We start from the raw sequence: 18,594 nt of genomic DNA on the forward strand, positions 1-18,594 counted from the left end.
AGAGGTATTAAGAGGCGGCTCAGATAGAGGTTTGAGTGGAAGAGAAGGTACAGAACTTCAAAATCAACCACTGCAAATATAATTGGTTGCCTTGCTCACACCCAGTAAATTCAACCTCATCCGTGGTTTAAAGGAGATCAAGGATGTTAACTGGTTCTTTTCTACACAGAGAAATTATAAATTAAGTAGAGGTCTCTAAATGATTTCAATTACTCTATAGTCTACTTTACAAATATCCCATCACATCTTTTAACTGGCTATGATAGCTTTCTCTTTTAACATTATAAATTTCACTCATTCATTCCATGAATGTTTGTGAGCCTACTGCGTGATGCACTAGGTGTTAAACATACAGAGATGAACTCGTGTTTCAAGATTCTAACGAAGGCTGCATAAAATAGGCAAGTATAAATGTATATGACCCCTCAAAAAATGTATAGAAGAAAAATGAAGCAGGTATCTTTGAAAGCCTGATCAGGGAGTTTCTCCTGGAGAAGGTGACATATGATCAGAGAATAAGGGAACAAATGGTATGAAAATCTGAAGAAAGAAACTTCTGGGCAGAAGGTAGAAAGTGCCAAGAGCACAAGAGAAAGAAGGAGAAAAGAAAAGAGAAGAGAAAGAAAAGAAAAGAAAGGAAAAGGAAAAGAGAAAGGAGAAAGGAAGAAAGGAAAGAGAGAGAAAGGGCGGGAGACAGGGAGGGAGGGAGGAAGGAAGAGAGAAAAAGAAAGGAGAGGGAGAAAGAAGGAGAGAGAGAAAGAAAAGAAAAAGACAGGGAGGTAGGGAGAGATGGAGAAAGGGAGGAAGGAAAGAAAGGGGAAAAATAGTCTGGCATTTTGGAAAAAAAAGGAAAAAGGACAGGACTACAAGGGGCTGGAGTCTATGCTGAAAGCAACAGAAAGCCATTGGAAGGGTTTAAGGGAAAGGGAAAGAATGTGATTTGATTTATGTTTTTAAATGACGATTTTCTGGTAGCTGTGGGGAGAGTTAATCATAAGGGGACAAGAATGGAAGCACCGGTAGAATGGCTTTTACAGAAATGAAAAAAAAAAAAAATGGTGACCTACACCAGTATGAAAATGGTGGAGGTAAACGCATGTTTTTGAAAAATCTCCTGTAGGCTTTGTTAGTTGCCTTCCGGGAAGCCATCCCCTCTTCATTCCTTGCTAATAGTCCTCTGAAATGAATCTGGTATACCAGCTCCAGGTGATAAACTATGATTAGTCTAATGGTATCCTGACCATCCCATCCCCCGCTTTTTACACATTCACTTTCCTAACACAGCTCAGAATGTCCTGGTTATCCAAAAAGACTTCAGAGAAAGTCTTCTGGAGGACCCTTCTATGAAGGCTTTCTTCTTATTGATGATAGAAGGAAAGGAATTCATTCATTCTGTCCAGCTCTTCTTCACAGCAACTTGATTATAGAACATGGAAAAAGAAAAACATTTCCCAAAGTGTATTCTGTATATTCTAAATAATAAATTTGAGCATCATTGTGATAGAGCGCAGTTGGTTTATTCTCAAAGTTTTTGTTTGTTTATTTGTTTGTTTGTTTTAATATCTGTGTGTTTTATCTAAGAGAGAACTAAAGAAACTAGATTTTTCCAAGTGTATGTGACCATAAAATTCCCATTCAGGGATGGTTCACAGAATTAGTCTTCTTCAGAACACCATTGTGATTATATTGGACAAAAGAGTGAATTTTATCTAATCAAATATTCATCAAAATCATGGTATGTCAAGGATGTGCTGAGAGAACTCACAGCAGGCTGAAAATATCTAAAGATTTAAGTGTTAATGTCCTCTAAGACAAACAGATCAACTACTTGGGATGTTCGGTGCTAAGATTTGGATTCTCATAAATCTTACTTATTCTCAAGAATTATAAAAGTTGTTTCACTAAAGATACAGCTAGAAAACTACTGTTGCTAAGAGACTCATTATGAACTTGAGTTACTATGGAAGCTGCTACCCTCATCCCAAGAAAGAAGTATGGAAGAAAGGAAGGAAGGAAGGAAAGAAAGAAGGAAGGGGCTAAGAGTCATCTATACTAATAGTTCATTCTGTCATTATTAAAAAAACACTTAATAAAGAATATGAACTACACTAGAAATTTTTCCATGACTATTTACAGTCATAGGGAGAATAGGATTTCTAAGTATAATTCATTGAATCTGGTAGTAAACGCATGCTGTGAAATTTTATCTCATCATAATAGGATTAATATGGCTTATAACTAAATGTCAAAATAGATTTTCAGTACACCGTCTAATTTAATTTCTCAACCACCAGATGTTAGCAGAAAAGAGTGATTTATACTTAGCTTCTGAGTTCAGATTTTTTCTGGCATTTCTGACAATAGACTTTGTACTTGACTGGTATAACTGTGTCATGAAACTCAACGAAGAATATTCTCGGAGATCTTACTACTCAAAGTGTGATCCATAGCCTAGCAGCTTTGGCATCATCTGGAAACTTGGTAGAAATGCAGAATCTTGGGCTTCACCCCAAAGCGACTAAATCAGAATTCTCATTTTAACAAGATTTCCAAGTGATTCATACACCCATTAGAGTTTGAGACACACTGTCTTAGAAGACATTCTCCAGGTGTTTTACTATTACTGAGGACTATTCTGCCACCACCTGGGGTAATCAGCAGATTTTCCTAAGAACACGACACTGGGATTACAGCTCAATCCCTTCACTGTGTACCCAAACTGCTAAGTCCCCATAGTATTTGTGCCATCAATCCTATTCACATGGAGCCACTTTCTTTTAATAGTCTCTCCTCTTGGTCCTCAGAAAGCTGAACTTTCTCTGGTTCTCTCCCTTCTCTGATGATTTCCTCTTAGACTCAATTGTGGGTTGCTTTTCCTCTGCCTGACCCAGAACTCTGGTGTCCTCCATGATTCTCTCCAGTGCTCTATTTCTCTCCTTTTCCGTGTGCTCTTCATCATCTACTTGCATGTTTATGATGCTACAAAGATCTTATCTTTGGCACAGGGGTATCTCCATCTAATTTCTCTGGAACATAGTCATTGCATGTGTCTCAGAAAACTCAAACTCAACGGCCAACCCTCCCATGCAGATCTGCTTCTCCTCTTAACCTGTTTTCACAGTGAATGGTAATACCCAGTCACCCAAGAACTGTGGACACCATACTCACTTCCTCCCTTACCCTCGCGTCATCCCTTTCTCTTTAGCCCTTTAAGACCCATTTAATTTGAGCTCTTGGCATCTCTCTTATACATCATTTAGTCTCTCTGCTTCTAATTTCCTATTCAAACCCTGATCTCTCTAGGCATGTTTTTCTACTGCATACTTTTTTTCTGAATAGAATAAGAATTCATATTCTTTAGTGTGGCATATGAGCTTTGCATACTCTAATTCCTGCCTACTACTTTGACGTCTCTTCCTGCTACTCCCTGATCTATGCCAAGTGTCTCAAGTTCTCTAAGTGCACTACGTATTTCATGCTGTCTTTGAGCTTCACCCCCATTCAGCGAGCACCTTCTCGTATCAGAAGATGCCCCTTAGATGCCCTTAGATGCCCTTACCTTAAATAAGCTTTTCCTGACCCTTGTGGTTGACCACATCTTCTTTGTTCCCACATGGAATATTGCAATTTTTAAAAGGGTAGTACTTCGTTATATGTTGGTCTTGCATCTACATGCTGTAATTTCCTTGAGTACGGGATTCTGTCTTATTTATGTTTGCATTTGTAGCACCAAGCACCGTGCCCTGCATAGGGTAGGCGTCAGTAAATACTTGCTGAGAGATAGAATAAGTATATAGGCTTGGGAGGAATATGAAAGAAACTGGGAAATTGTCTATAGTTTACTTGCTGACGCCTAAGACTTGATTATCACGACAAAGCCAGGCTTAAAATGGATATCCCTGTAGACTAGACAGTTTCACAGCATGGGCCAAAGAAATGATAGCAGAGCTGTGCTTGCGAAAGAGGGACGTAGGAGGAAGCAGATCTCTGAGGGATATGGGCACCGATGAGTGGTCAGGGAGCTTCCAAAAGAAGCCATGCAGATGTTATCTGTGAACAGACGTCTGAGTTATACATACAGAGGAGCATAAGAGAACAAGCAGGCTTACCCTCAGACAAATGTTTCTCTCGTAGGTTCAGTTCCCGTACAGGAGATCTTGGGATGTTGTTTACAAGTCAGACTATCATTTCACTTCAGACGATATCCGGAGCTGGTGCGTAGCTGAGCTCTCTGGTGAAAAATGAGGATTTCCTCTAAACCAGAGGCAAAAGCCATTTGAAGGTCCTGTCTGAAAGATTATCAAATGAGGTTATGAAATCTGGCAGTTTTTTTTTTTTCTCAAAACTGTTCTCTTGACTTTAAAACCAGGCTAGTGCTAATAACGGTGTGCTCTGAGGATGGGAGTCTTTTGAGGGCTGTGGAGGAGGCTTAGTCCTGCCCTGCCTCCATTCTGCTCTCCTGTTTTCATTTTGTAACCAGCCTCAGGGACTCAGAGTTGCTAACGTGCCTATTGGCAGTAAGCATTGTCAATGTTGATGTTGACCCCAAAACAAGGATTCATCTCTGTCAAACCACTAGAATTTCATTTGACTCAATGAAAACTTTTTCAACAGAGCTATGAAGGCTTTTTTGCTCATTCCTTGAACTACTACTAGTTGAAGACTGAATTGGATTTCATAAAGATTTATGAACACTTCCAAAAACACTTAACAGCCGAAAGCTATGTAGTCATTTTTTCCATGTCTGAATAAAATGTGAGGCTTGTGGAAGTGACCAGTGGTCAGTGGTCAGAGAGCCAGACATGGATTAGGATCGTTTCTGCCCAGTCTCTGCTCTGTCTACCACAGGACTCATGGCTTTCCTGCCAGCCCATGCCAGCTGCCTCTGAAGAATTTTGCAAGCTTGCTGAAGGCTTGGAGTGCATCCTTTATACTATTAACTTATTGGAGTTCAGTTAAATTTTGAGATGACCCACCTTAATTATCGGCAGAAATGTAGAAGGGGCAATTATGTCTAAACTGTGAATAACCTGAAAATTACTCTGAATAAGGGTTGAAACAGATTTACTTTTATATTAACACTTGAATGTAGGTGGGTCAGGTGGTGCAGTAATCATTTTTAATGAAAAGTCTCATGACGAAGATTTGACTTACATGGATCTAGAAGGTCATTTTGTGTAACTTCATTCCCTCAGCCTTATTTCCAATACTAACCTCTTATGCCTGGGAAAGGCAGTAGGTGAGGCACAGCAGCTTCTCAAAATTACCTTGATAGAGTGGTGAAAAGTTTAAATTCCCAAAGCTTCCTTAATTTACAAGGAAAACATTGTGAATCTGAATTCAACTAAGCTAGGAGTTAAATAGATGCTCTCAACCTGCAAAGGCAAGATTTCTTTAGATACTGAACTTCTCTTCTCTATACACAGCATAGGTCCTGGAGTATATTGATTGTAAAGAAATAGTAAATAAATAAATAAATTTATTTAAATAGCAGACCAGGTTGAATTTTTTTTTAATATTTATTTATTTATTTGGGGGGGGGCAGAGAAACTTAGTCAGACTTCACACTGAGTGCAGACCCTGACTCGGGCTTGATTTCACGACCCTGAGATCACGACCTGAGCCAAAACCAAGAGGTGGCCACTTAACCAACAGTGCCATCCAGGTGCCCTCTTAGTCACTTATTAATGCTATAAGATGCCCCTTTCCACAGGCAATCTTTGTATCTTTAAGACACCAGAGCCAATCAAGACAAATCATAGATTTTTCATCTCTGATCACAGTGATTACACAGGAACATTGAGACCCGCTCCTTTCGTCAGCTTCCTCCTGTTTCCTGAACCTTAGTTTTGCATTCTTCTTCTGCTTCCCCCCCACAGCCCCGTTTTTATTCTTCATTTGAATGGATTAATCTTTGTTTCCCTAACTCAGACTTGAGGAAGGTCTTTCTGTTTTTGCCCGGTGCTACTCCCAGAGACCCTGGCAAACCACTCAGATTGGCTGTCCCCCCGGATGGGCTAATCCAGTCTCCCTGTAAAAGAAATAGGAGAGTGGGAGGTCAGGACTGTGGTCACTGGCCTGGAGCAAGCCAGTTAACACTTCATAAGCCACTGCCTCATCTCTAAAACAAAAGAAATTATTCTACCTTACTGAGTCTTGTCTTCTAAGGATTAAACCTGTAATATAAAGTTTACTTAAGGCCAGGAATAAGCCTCAGTAAGACAGCATTATCTCCTATTTAATTGGTGAGTATTCTAGGTAGCGGAGTATTGACTAGGTCAGAGTTTAACCTGTAATTAGAACTGGTATCTCAGCAGTTTGTACTAGGAATAAATGCAGCAACTAGGACTGACGAAACTCACAGAGGAGTGTGAACAACCTATAATCATATTAACATTAAAAGATAGCAGCTAAGGTGCAAACTCCTTATATTAAAAGTTCAATCTCTCCTCCCTGAATTATCAGTAATGGTCTTTATTTTGTTGAGGCCAAAGAGGGAAAACAAAAAACAGAAAATGAAAAACAACAACGACAAAAGGCAGTTGTTAACATGGTCAGTGCTGTTTTCTTATCTAGTCTCTTGACCTGGTTCCTGCACCTTCTTTACCTCTGTGCCCCAGTTTGTGCTGGCCTCACATTAATGAGGCGGGGCTGACACTTCCTTTTATTAGGCAGTTAACCCTACCTACAGAGGATTCTCGGTTCTTTACGTACAATTACTCAAAGCTCAGTGTCCATTAATAGAGGTTACAGTGTTCTCCAATTATGCTACAAAATAATCTTTAATGAGGTCTGCGTATTTGGAAATGTTGTCTTTGCAGTTCTCCCCACCACTGAGATCTAAGTGTTTGTGATCTGGCTAGATGCCTTTGACATTTGTCTCTGAGTTTGCACTGGTGCTGCTCTTAGTTGCTCATCTGTTGATGAGAAGAGGAACTCTCAGTTTAAGGCTAAGATGAAAATCATCTCTCTCAATCTCTCTCTCTTTAATTTAAAAGTATACCTTTGACTACCATGCTGCATTTTGTATTCTTTCCTTTTGCACCATACAATGCCCCTAGGATCTCAAGCTTTACTGATAATTATTTCACAGCTACTTTAGTGCAGTTCGGAAAATATACTCTGTAAATTGTAAAGATCCATACAAGTGTAATATATTTTTTGGTCATTTATCAGAAGACCACATATATATGAGTACAAAGGGAAATGAGTCCTGGGCAAGGCAATTGTGAAACCTCATAAGGGAAGAAACTGTTTCTTTTCTCTACATTAATCACTTCTGACACCAAGTGTGTGAGTTTTCTGTACCGGGTAATTCTCTAATTCTCTGCAGACACCATCTGGGTGTCCTATGATTTAATTCAGTTTTGACACTGACACCCAGAGGTAGTATAGACCCTACAGGTAGGGCCCGGTTCCACAAAGAAAGAGGCCAGTCAGAAATATAAGCCTCCCATACTTCTGACTGACTGGTTAAAAATCAGGGGTACCCGTGACCCTGTCCTTAGTTCCATAATGAACTAGAATGGTTTACAAAACTCAGGGAAACACTCTATTTACCAGTTTATCATAGAGGATACAACTCGGGGATAGCCAAATGGAAGAGATGCATAGGGCAAGGTGTGGGGGTGGGAGCTGTGCCGAGCTTCCATGTCCTCTCTGGGCACACCACCCTCCCAAAACCTCACTGTTCACCAACCCAGAAGCTCTCCGCAGCCCATCATCTAGAGTTTTTGAGAGGTTCCATTACACAGACACACTTGATTAAATCATTGATCCTTAGTGATTGAACCTAATTTGTAGCCTTCCCTTCTCTCTCCTGGAGGTTGGGGAATGGGGTTCAAAATTCCAATCATCTAATCACATGGCTGGTTCTCCCAGCAAACAGCCCCAATTTTCAGGGGCTTTCCAAAAGTGACCTTTATCCCTCCAGAGGGATATTCTATTTCAGGAGCTGGAAACAAAATCTAAATATTATAACCAAGGTGCTCCTTTCACCTTTATCACTTGGGCAATTACAAGACTTCAGGAGCTCTGGCCAGGAGCTAGATACAAAGACCAAAATATATATTTCTTACTATATCGTAACATCACAGCTAGAAAAGAGTGTTATCTGACATTTATGGAAAGAAAAGCATTTCTATTCAGCACATACTTAACTAACCCAGCATATAAAAGATGAATTGACTGATACACAGATAGCCAGTTATAGATTTTGATGTATAGACATATAAGTGTTGATATTTGTTCAAGATTCATATTTTTCTCCTTACCTTTACATCTTCTCACATTTTAAATACTTAGTGACTGAACTGAATGCCTTCCACCTGCCTATCTGTGTGATTTCCTGACTCCTCTTGTAGGCTCTGAAAGTATACAGTTCCCCAGCTGTATATGGTAACTTAAAACAGTAACATTTTCTAAACAGAAATAACATTAGTGACGATCTAATTGAACCCTCTCATTTTAATAATAAAGAAGTTATAAAAATATAAGGACAGTTTCATTATTGGACTTCAGTTTCATTATTGGACATTCCCAAATCACTCTATGGTCTCTAAAACTGGTTTTTAAAAAAGCCTGCCTTGGGGCTTGGGTGGCACAGTCAGTTAAGTGTCTGACTCTTGGTTTTGGCTCAGGTCATGATCTCAGGGTTGTGAGATCAAGCCCCACATCGGGCTCTGCACTCAGCTCAGAATCTGCTGGAGATTCTCTCTCTCTCTCTCTCTCTCTCTCTCTCTCTCTCCATGCCCTGCCCCCGGCCCGGCTTTTTCTCTCTTTAAAATAAATGAATAAATCTTAAAAAATAAAATAAAGCCTGTGTATTCTTATGTGAAGCATGAAAAGAGTAAAAAATATCTCTACAGGTCACAAAGAAAACGTTTATATTATTATCATTGTGTTGAATTAGTATTACCATCCCTTAGACAATAACAAAAGATGGATATGAAATGGATTTTTTCCCCACTATTATCCATAATTCTAATGAGTTCCTTATGACAACATGTGGCTTTAAAACCAAAATAGTTTTTCTAGTTTCTATAAACAGAGGAAATTTACTTTACTGGGTCAATATACCGTGCAACTGTTATAAACAAAGCCGATCTTCAGTGTGCACCAAAAATAGAATTTCCAGTCTGTCTGCTGGTCTTCCAATGCATAGGCATGAGATAGAGCTAAAATTAGTTTTTGTAGTATTATTCATTATATTTTACTAATCCAAATTGGAAATAATTCTAAAATCTCTGTAGGATTTTAAACAATTCAGGAAGCTTTGGTACATTAAATTATTTTTCTTATTTCTCACTATTCTTACAAAGGGGTATAGCTCCTCTTCACTGTTTACATTCCTCCTATTTACTGATGATATTTTAGTCTCTGATGTTCTCTTATCTTTTATCTGGTCTACAAAGAATAATCTCCATGTTCTTTCAGAGTGGTCTGGTTTAAAAAGAAGAAAAGAAAAGGAAGGAAGTCAGCTTAAACTAGATTTTTCCCCCTTTAGTCCCCCCACAGAACATTTAGCTACTTTGAACACATCACTATTACATTATATAATTTTTGCTTTATTCATACTGTATTTTGTTATGTTGCTTTGAAATTATTTTCTGGTTTGAAGTTTGTGTATGTAGTCTAATCAGATTAACAGCTATTTGAGAATAGGAACATATCTTTCATTTCTTTTGTCTCTTCAAAGTACTTGGAACATTTGTACATAAATGTTTGTTGTGTGATATAACTTTACCCATGATTAGACAATTTTACACTGTTTATTCACCACATCCCTCTCCAAAATGCCTAGGAATGCTGTTTTGCCAGATGAGGTCATCCTATGAGAGGCTTTGGATAAGACACTGTTGTCTAGCACTTTTACTATCACTCTAGCCTCTGAGAATATAGGAGAGTGATACCGTGAACTATCTGTGTCATGTGAACCTCTGAGATCCCTGCGTGGACCAGTTGTTAAATCATTCCAGTGCACAAATCCAATCTCCCAGGTCAGATTACTTATGAGATAAAATGTGGTCACATAATAACTATGTGCTTGGTGGGGAAAATGGCTTTAGACTAGGTCTCTATACATTGTAACAAAAGGCGCAATTGTTTCTTTTTCTGAACTGAAGCATGAAATAGACTTGGTTTAAGAAGTTATAAAGTATCAGTAGTTTCAGGAGTTTTGAAAAGACTGTAAAAAGAAAATGTCTCAGAATTGCCCTTCTATTCCAGAAAAATTGCCCCAAACACCCAAGCCAGAAGAAACCTCTCTGTCTGTTGAATTTCTCTGTTGTGTCGTATTTTGTATGGCATTGGGTACCTACTGGCTTAAAAAGTTATTTCTTCATCTGTTGATACCCCAAATTAAAGGGAACATTTCCAGAGGGAAGGCTATGTTTAGGGTAGGTTAAAAAAAAAAAAAAGGTATTAAACCCAGGTAGATACCCTAATTTAATTGGGTTGAGTTGGAATAGGAGCCATTAGGAGTCCCTGAATGGGGAAATGACATATTTGTATTTGTACTACAGAACAACAAAAAAAAAATCATGTGCTTATATATGTCAATATATTGAAAAGCCACAAGACTAAAAACAGGAAATTATTATTTATTGTCTGATTGCCTATTGGAAGGCATATCTAAAAAAGGATAAGGATCCCAAATCTGTATACCATGTTATGTACAGCATCTCTCAGCTGCACATAATAGGTGTTCCCTAAATATTTGTTGAATGAGTGTATAATAAATATAAGCACTTAGAGACAGAAAATGCCTTTTATAACTTGGACAGCCTTCCACATATGAGCCCTGAGCTCTGATTTCCATACATTGGTTATCCCTGGAGGTACTTTATTTCTACATAAATTATATCATTAATGACGATGACGATGATGATGATGATAAAAAAAAAAGAATGAAGGAGTAAGGGCTACTATTTATTCTGTATTGATTATGTGCCAAGCACTGTATTAAGTGCTTTACCCACAGTCATTCATTTTCCCCATCCAAACAGAGACAATTTAAGAGATTAAAAGCTGTTTGAGCAACACTAATGCACCACCCAGGGTTTGGATTGGCAGTAGGAACAGACATCTTCGATGACACACCCTCTGGGTTTCCTGAGCTACCCTGCTGTTGGGTGCACCCTTTCAGCACACCAGCAGCTTTGCAGGGAGTCCGAGTCTCTCCTCTTCCTGTGCTGGCCTACAAAGTGTGACCAGCAAAGTTCACCTCCTACCAAGAAGAGAATGGGTCTTGGGTAAATGCTCCAGCCTCTCGTTTTTCCAGTGAGGAATTCGAGAGTGTGTCCCACACAGTTTCTCAGAAGGTTTCAGAACTCTTATGACTGAGGAGGTGCCTTGTTTCATGGTTCTTTAAAAGTGAACTTGTCAATTGATATTTATATTCAAGCATCAGGAAATCTGGGCTAATATTATCTTTCAGGATAAAAGAATTAGAGCTGCTGGTTTGTTGTTGGAAACTATATTACTGTAAAAATAAAACAAAGCAACCAAAAAATCCTTTATTGACTTAGTTTGAATGCCCCAAGAGCAGACCTTGGGACAAGCACTTGAGTGCAGTCAGGTTACTGAGGACAGGGGAGGAGGTGCCTCAGAAGAGTGGATTAAAGGGAGTGGAGAGACTGAAAAGTCTTTATGGACTTTTTTCTTTACTATTTTACTATTTCTATTTACTATTTTACTATTTCTTTACTTTTTTCTTTACTATTTTCTTTATGGATCACTAATTGTTTTACTTAGCGCATGCTTTTACTTTAGTAATTTTAAAAAAATAAAGGAAAAGGAAAAGAAAAACTAACCAACAGTACTTGCCAGATGTATCTGATTATTCTACTGTCCTAGATTAATCTCTAAAACCCACCCAGCATTATCCAAACCGCTCTTCCTTTCCTCTCTGTTCCCACTCTTTCCTGGGCTTTTTGTGTTGCTTTTCATGGCATCACCATTGTCTCAGCCACCTGGCCTAAAAATGCCTGTCATACCTTACTTCTCCATTTTACCTGTACTTGCCAAATCATGTCAATTTTTCCCCAGTGTATCATACCAATTCTTCAATTTCCCCTCCCTTACACACTGTACCTAAATTTAGGTCTCGAGACTGCCCTTCATGCCAACACCATTTGCTCTCAACTAATGGTCCCTTCTCCCCTGCAATGTATATGACATTCACAATTGACTACATTGGCTGGTTCTCTAAACCATATCATCTGTGTCCTTGAAAACTATAACCTGCTTGAAAGTAGGACCTAACTTGACATGTCTTTGCATCTCCTAAGGGACGTAACACGTTGTTTTGCATATAATGATGCATGAAAATAAGCTCATAAACATTCATATTTCTCTCCGTTTATGACATTATTAATGTAAAAAGTTCAAATCACACAAGGACCATTCAAAAAATACTTATGGAGCACCTGTTCTGTGCCAGCCAGATACCAGATGCTGGAGATCTGGGGTGAACAACTCCAACAGCACAACACGAGTGTTCTATGCTCATATTCTAGAGAGAAAGACAAAATGAAAAAGCAAATACGTATATGATTATGAGTTAAGGGGCTTTGAAGAGCATGAACAGCATAGCCTGTGAAAGAACCACGTGGTGACCTATTTTAAATAGGCAGGCAAGGAAGTCCTTTGGGAGGAGACCTTTAGGTTAAGGCTGAAGAAAGATAGGAATCACGTGAAAAGTCAGAGGTTGTATGTCCAGGCAGAGGGAACAACATGGACAGAAGCCCCAAGGCTGAAAAAACTTCAATGCACTTAGCGAAATCAAGGAAGGCCTGGGTGGCTAAAACACCATGACCTGGGCAAGTGGCCAATGGCAAGTGTGCAAAGTAGTCAGACCCCAGATCATTGGGTCTCTGTAGGCCACGTTAAGTTTGTACTAGAAGAGCAGTGGGAAACTATTGAAAGGATTTACAATTTTGATTTAGAATTTTAAAAGTTCACTATAGCTTCTCTGATTGATAGTGTGTGGAGGGATGAGTCAGGAAACCAGGTAGTGGATTATTGAAAAATCTAGGTGACATTCCTCCACCTAGAAGAGGGGACCAGGAGACAGACAGAACAGAAGGACAGCAGGACATAACAGAAGGACAGAAGAAGATAGATCAACTTGAGATATAGTCTGAAGGTTGAATTGATAGACCTTGATGATCGGTGGATTAGGTATGGGGACTAGAGAGAGGAAGAAGTCAAGGATTACTTTCCAGATTTCTGGTCTGAACAACGGGGCAGATGGAGTGTTATTCACTAGAAAGGAAAAGATTCGGTGGAGGAATAGTTTAGACTCAAGTGAGGAACAAAACTCAGTGTAAGGTATGTTGTATTCACAATGCCCATGAGATATCCAAGTAGAGAGGTCAGGTAGGCAATAAAACATATGAATCTGGAGCTCAGGAGGCAGAAGGGGGGCTCAAAAAGGCAGTATCTCTAGAAGAGAGAATTTCGAGGAGGAGAAGCTAGGTGAGCCCATATTCGAATCTTCTCTACTGGGGAGGACTTTTTACCGAGGATAGAGATTACTTGGATTTCATCTTTTACTTTTATGTGAGAACTTGATGCAGCTCCTGGCACACAGTGGCCACCTGTAACCTACTGATCAAATGGCACGTATTAATTGGATGACTGCTTATTTACGTTCAGTTGAGGGTAAGGAATAGGCACAAGTCATTCTGAAAAGTTGTCCTCTTCTCCCCATCTGTCCTCCTCCCCCCACATGATTCTCATACTTGCCGACAAGGGCAGTTATTAGAGAGATAACAGTATCTTCGGGCAACATTAAACACCCTTTATTCCTCTTGACTTAACAAAACTGAACTGCTCTCTCTAAGCCTTGGAGGAAGAAAAGTCAGGCTAATACAGAGTATGAAGTAGTGATGGGTAGCTGTTTCTGGAAAGGTGGTGAATTATAGCCACAATCATCACCACACTCACAGAAATAAGGTCATGCCCCAACAAGTGCCCTAGGGACTGTTACTCTTCTTGATTATGCTATGAAAAAAATTCTGTGGAGTCGATTTCATTGCATAAGCATTTGGTGAAGGGAGGGAAAGAAAGAGGAACGTGTTCAGGTCAGCGTTGTGGCTGGAGTCTGGGGGGTGTGGGAGTGCCTTTGATATATCTGTTTCTGGAGCTTCAACTGAAAATGTTGTGGCTGCAAACCAGAGGGATTGCTCATTTCAGAGTGGTAACAATGTGAGCTAGTCATAAAATCCGGTTGAAATCAGCATGTTGATCTACTCAGGAAGAAATACACCCTGAGTGGAAAAACAGAGCAGGACCCTTCACCAGGGGGCCCTGATCCCGGAAGCCACTTCATTTCATTTGTACAACAGATTTATCACATACTATTATTTGCCTCTTATTTGTTGCAAATGATGAGAGAGTGTCACTGTTGCTCTTGTTCCGTTTGTTGACAAAAGAGTAAGAATAATTGGGTTAGGTATGGCTAGAATATCCTAACATCCCACAGACATCTCAAATTCCACCTGTCTACAACTCAGTTCATCGACGCCTGCCCATCGTACACATTCACACTCGCACACACACACCGGCATAACCTCATTCTTCCTATGCATTTTTTTTTTTTCTCTTTGAATTAGCACCATATACCCAGATCCCAAACTCACACACTCCCACTCTGTCTCAGCTCTGCATTCGTATTTACCAATACTATGACCAGGTTTTATTGGGTTCTATCTCACAGATCTCTCTCGAATCTCGTTTTTCCTCTATCCCTCCTTCTTACTGTAGGCTACCATCATCTTGACAGTTACTGTTGCAGGAAGCCTCCAAAATCAGGTTTTCGGTCTTTTCCTGACACACCTTACACAGCCCAAGACAAATCTTGCAACTACTTCCTATCCACCCCAGCAGAGAGTTAAAAATTCCTAACCTGGTTTAGGAGGTTCATGATGTGTCCCTCCTTGGGTAGCCAGCTTCCTGCCCACCTGTGTGTGGGCAGCTAAAAGCTCCAGCCTAGAGCCCCCCCTGCCAGTTCCTCTCTCTGGCCCTGCCAGCATCATCCTTCATTCCCCCTCTCAGATTGCTCAGCCTAACTTACCCCTCTTTGGCTTTCAGATCTCTTTTTAAGTGTCCCTAAATCATTCAGAACTTTCTCTAGTTACCAAAAGTTTGTTGGCTGAAAATTTTCCTGAAGGCTTGTCCTGCCTTGCGTACTGAGATATCCTGTGGGCTTAGCATAGTGACTGTTCAGTAAATATGCTGGAAGATGGAACAAGTATTTTAATGATGTGTCTGCCATTATAACCGAAGATGCGCTGCTTCCGTTGGCTTTAATGAATCCTTTTTCTTTCTTTCTTTTTATTCATATAGTATTAATTAATAACTGGATCTGTGTCTCCTGCAAATACCAGCCTAAGGGGCTGTGGCCGTCTCTGTCGTTGCTCTAGAACTTGAAGCGCATCTGGATAGCCCTGGGATAAAAATCGTCGACCCGGTTCTGGTATGTTGTGCTATGGGTCGCCAGTGCATTTTAAGGGGCTCATTATGGTTTTCTCTTGACCTTGTACTGGGTCTACATCCCTGATGGCAGGTGTATCCAGCGGCAATGATGGGTGCATGGAAGGGAGGAGCATCAAGAAACAGGCCAAGATACCGTTAACGTGAGGCCGAGTTAGTGGGTGCTTCCTTAACCCGGCCTCCACGTTGGCCTCCGCCAAGCCTAAACGCTCTTCCATCCGGTTTGGCCCACTCACCCCTTCTCAGCCTCAGGAACACAGCCCTGACTTTAGAGAAGTATAGGGAGGAAGGAAGTGGGCACTGAAAGCTGCAGGGCTTTTGAAGCGAATAGCCATAACGTCTTTGTCACCAAAGCATGCCTCCGGAGCTTTCAGGGAGTTCTCTTTGTTTGGCTTTAATTTGTGGCCCTTTGGTTAATTTCTCTTCTGGCTGTTTATACCCTCTCCGCCCCTCACCAGCCCCCACCACTACCAGAGATAGAGCTTATCCACGAAAGATCCAGACAGTTCTCGGCCTCCGTCCTGGTGCCCAGAGTTTTGCGGCTGGCCTCTTTTGGGCCACACCAGGCAGGCCGCGGAGATGCTACGCTCATCGTGGTGCGCCGCGGGTCAGGCTGGGGCCACGCCGCTCCGCAGTCGGACCTAACCACGGTTAACAGGAGAAGCCCCGTGTCCCTTCCAGCTCCCCTCTCGCAAATCCTGGGAGTCCCGAGTCACCCCGCGCTCCGCGGGCTGGGAGGCCCCGGCCCGGGCGCGCGTCAGGCGCAGCCGAGGTCCCCCAGCGCCCCCTACAGCCGCGCGTGGGGCGAGACCGCGCAGGGTCCTGTGCCTCCGCACCACGCCCGGGACCCCACCCAGAGGCCGGCGCCCCGGGACCGCGCGAGCGCCCGCAGCTCCCGGCTGCAGAAGCGGGGCGTGGGCCCTGCGGGCTTGCTGCATCCCAGATCAACCTCGATTGCTCCGCCCGCGGCGGCCCGACTTCCCCTCCCTTCCTCTGTGTGTCCCACCCTCCCTCCTTTCCTCTCGCCCGCCGGCGCCGGACACGCTGCACTTCTCTTGGGGCGCTCTTCCCCTTGGCCGACCCGCGCAACTTTGGGACAGTGGCTGTTTGGTGTTGAATGTTCTCCTCCGAGAGCGCATGGCTGGGGAAGCGAGGTGCGGGCCCGGTTCCCGAGGGGCCGCCGTCTGGGAGGCGGTGCTGCTGTGGCTGTGCCTGGGAGTCCCGACCGGGCACCCCTACAACGTGGACACCGAGAGCGCGCTGCTCTACCAGGGCCCCCCCAACACCCTGTTCGGCTATTCGGTGGTGCTGCACAGCCACGGGGCGAACCGATGGTGAGTGGAGTGGGACTGGGCGCTTTGGGCAATTGAACGCCGCGAGAGAACGGCGCCTCAGGGATTCCCTGCCCAGTTCAAACTTTCCTTCCTCTGGAGGAGCCTGAAGGGCAGTGCTGGACGGTCAGCCCGCTGGATCTGCTCGGGCAGCTAACTGATCTCGGGGTGGCACGCCTGGGGTGCGTTCTGGCGCGAGGCTCTAGGAGCTGCGAGTTGGGGATGGCGGGTTGGGTGCGCGTGGTGGTGGGCGGAGATGGAGGTTTTGGGGGAGCGGCCCCCCTGCCAGCTGCGAGTCGTGGAGACCAGGAGTTCAGTGGGCAGCACAGCTCACGTCTGCACGCACGTGCACGTTTCTCGCTTTAGGCTCGTAGTGGGGGCGCCCACGGCCAATTGGCTTGCCAACGCTTCAGTGGTCAATCCCGGTGCGATTTACAGATGCAAGATCGGAAAGAATCCAGACCTGAATTGCGAACAGCTCCAGCTGGGTGAGTTGGGTGTCGGACCCGGGGTGTGTGTGTGGGGGGGGGGGCGGTGGGGTGTCCTAGCATATGTCCTGGAAAAACTCATAGTCTAAAATGAATGATTTTGACTCTTCACTCCAAACCATCTAACCTTGTTAAAACAAAAGTGATTCCCTTCTTTCTATCAATATTTTTCTCCCTTTTGCTTAGGAGGACGATTGGAGTACCCTGGCAAAACTATGGGGAGGAATGTTCTTAGGATACATTCTCTTCACCTCTCCTTCTCTGTCCCTTATGTAGAACACATTTTAAAGCTCTCAGCACATTGAAGACAGGATCCAGCTAGGCCATCACTTAAGCATTTTATTTCCATCTTTGACCTATCCGGCTTGTTAAAGATCAGGCTAAGGAGCCGATGAGGAATAGCAGTTGGAATTAATCCCATATCCTCTCATGGAGCCTGAGGGCTTTCTAAAAAAAGGAAATGTTACCGTTTTGTTTAGAATATGAAATGTAAAAGAAGAGCACAAGGAAAAACTGGCATCTCCATTGTTACTATAGTTAAAATGAGGTATACTTGTTCATTTTTCTCTCCCCAAACCCCCGTGTTCAATGGATAACTCTACTTGAAGTCATTTCTTAATGTCTCTTCTTAGCTAGGTGACAGCTTGAAAAAGTATATTTTGGTGGGGGAGAGAGTTTGCATTTCAAAGCCAAAAGCAAAGTTGTTTTGCACAGACATATGGGGAAAGAAAGGGGAACTGATATTAATTTAGACCTATCTTGTTCTAAATAGTTAGACACTGGTATGTGTGTTGCTTCTGCCCCCTCCGCCCCGAAAGCACCACTGGGTCATGGTTGGCATTGTTCCTACTTTACACAGAGGGCTCTGTGACTCAGAGGGTTGCAAGTACTTTTTCTGAAGTTACTCAGCTAATGATGGAAAGATGGGACCTCAAGTCAATCAAGTCAGCTTGGTTCCAAAGTCCAAGCCCTTTCCTTTCCTTTGTGCGTCTTCAGTGCAAATAAAATTAAATGAAGAGTCCAGTATGTTGTCCGCCTGCTGATGCATCATCTGCAAATGGTGAATAAAAGGTTACAGTTGGTACTTTTTTCATATTTATCTTTGCATAAATAGTCCTTTGGGATAAGCTACTACATCTTTAACCCTTTTTCTTTTTATAGTAATCCTTGCTTACTCCAGCTAGGAAGATGGTTTCCCTTATTGTGAATGAATTCAAAGAGAGTATACACATAACTCAGAGAGCATCCAGAAAAGTCTAGCAGTTGTCTGTAGCATG

General features: G+C 42.2%; 1 protein-coding gene and 1 long non-coding RNA gene across 8 annotated transcripts in view; one reads left to right on the forward strand and one right to left on the reverse strand.

Annotated features, from left to right (window-relative positions):
• Positions 1 to 14,956, reverse strand: part of LOC116597854 — a 76,636-nt gene extending 61,680 nt beyond the window's left edge. For both annotated transcript variants that reach the window (XR_004288811.1, XR_004288812.1), the window contains exons 1-2: positions 14,912 to 14,956; positions 4,110 to 4,289 (exon numbers count right to left, since the gene is read on the reverse strand). This is a non-coding gene — a long non-coding RNA (uncharacterized LOC116597854). The remainder of the gene's footprint in view (positions 1 to 4,109; positions 4,290 to 14,911) is intronic.
• Positions 14,957 to 16,535: 1,579 nt separating this feature from the next.
• The window catches only part of ITGA4 (integrin subunit alpha 4), a 79,888-nt gene continuing 77,829 nt past the window's right edge, over positions 16,536 to 18,594 (forward strand). For 5 of the 6 annotated variants that reach the window (XR_004288809.1, XM_032356116.1, XM_032356119.1 and 2 more), the window contains exons 1-2: positions 16,536 to 16,832; positions 17,196 to 17,317. Coding sequence is in view for 4 of the 6 variants with exons in the window: in XM_032356116.1 (XP_032212007.1) it covers positions 16,636 to 16,832; positions 17,196 to 17,317 (319 nt within the window). In the remaining 2 variants the exon portion in view is untranslated. Of the gene's footprint in view, positions 16,833 to 16,869; positions 17,012 to 17,195; positions 17,318 to 18,594 lie in introns of those variants that run through there. The other variant, XM_032356117.1, reaches the window with a different exon arrangement.

Source organism: Mustela erminea, chromosome 8 (assembly GCF_009829155.1).
Source record: "Mustela erminea isolate mMusErm1 chromosome 8, mMusErm1.Pri, whole genome shotgun sequence".
NCBI lineage: Eukaryota > Metazoa > Chordata > Mammalia > Carnivora > Mustelidae > Mustela > Mustela erminea.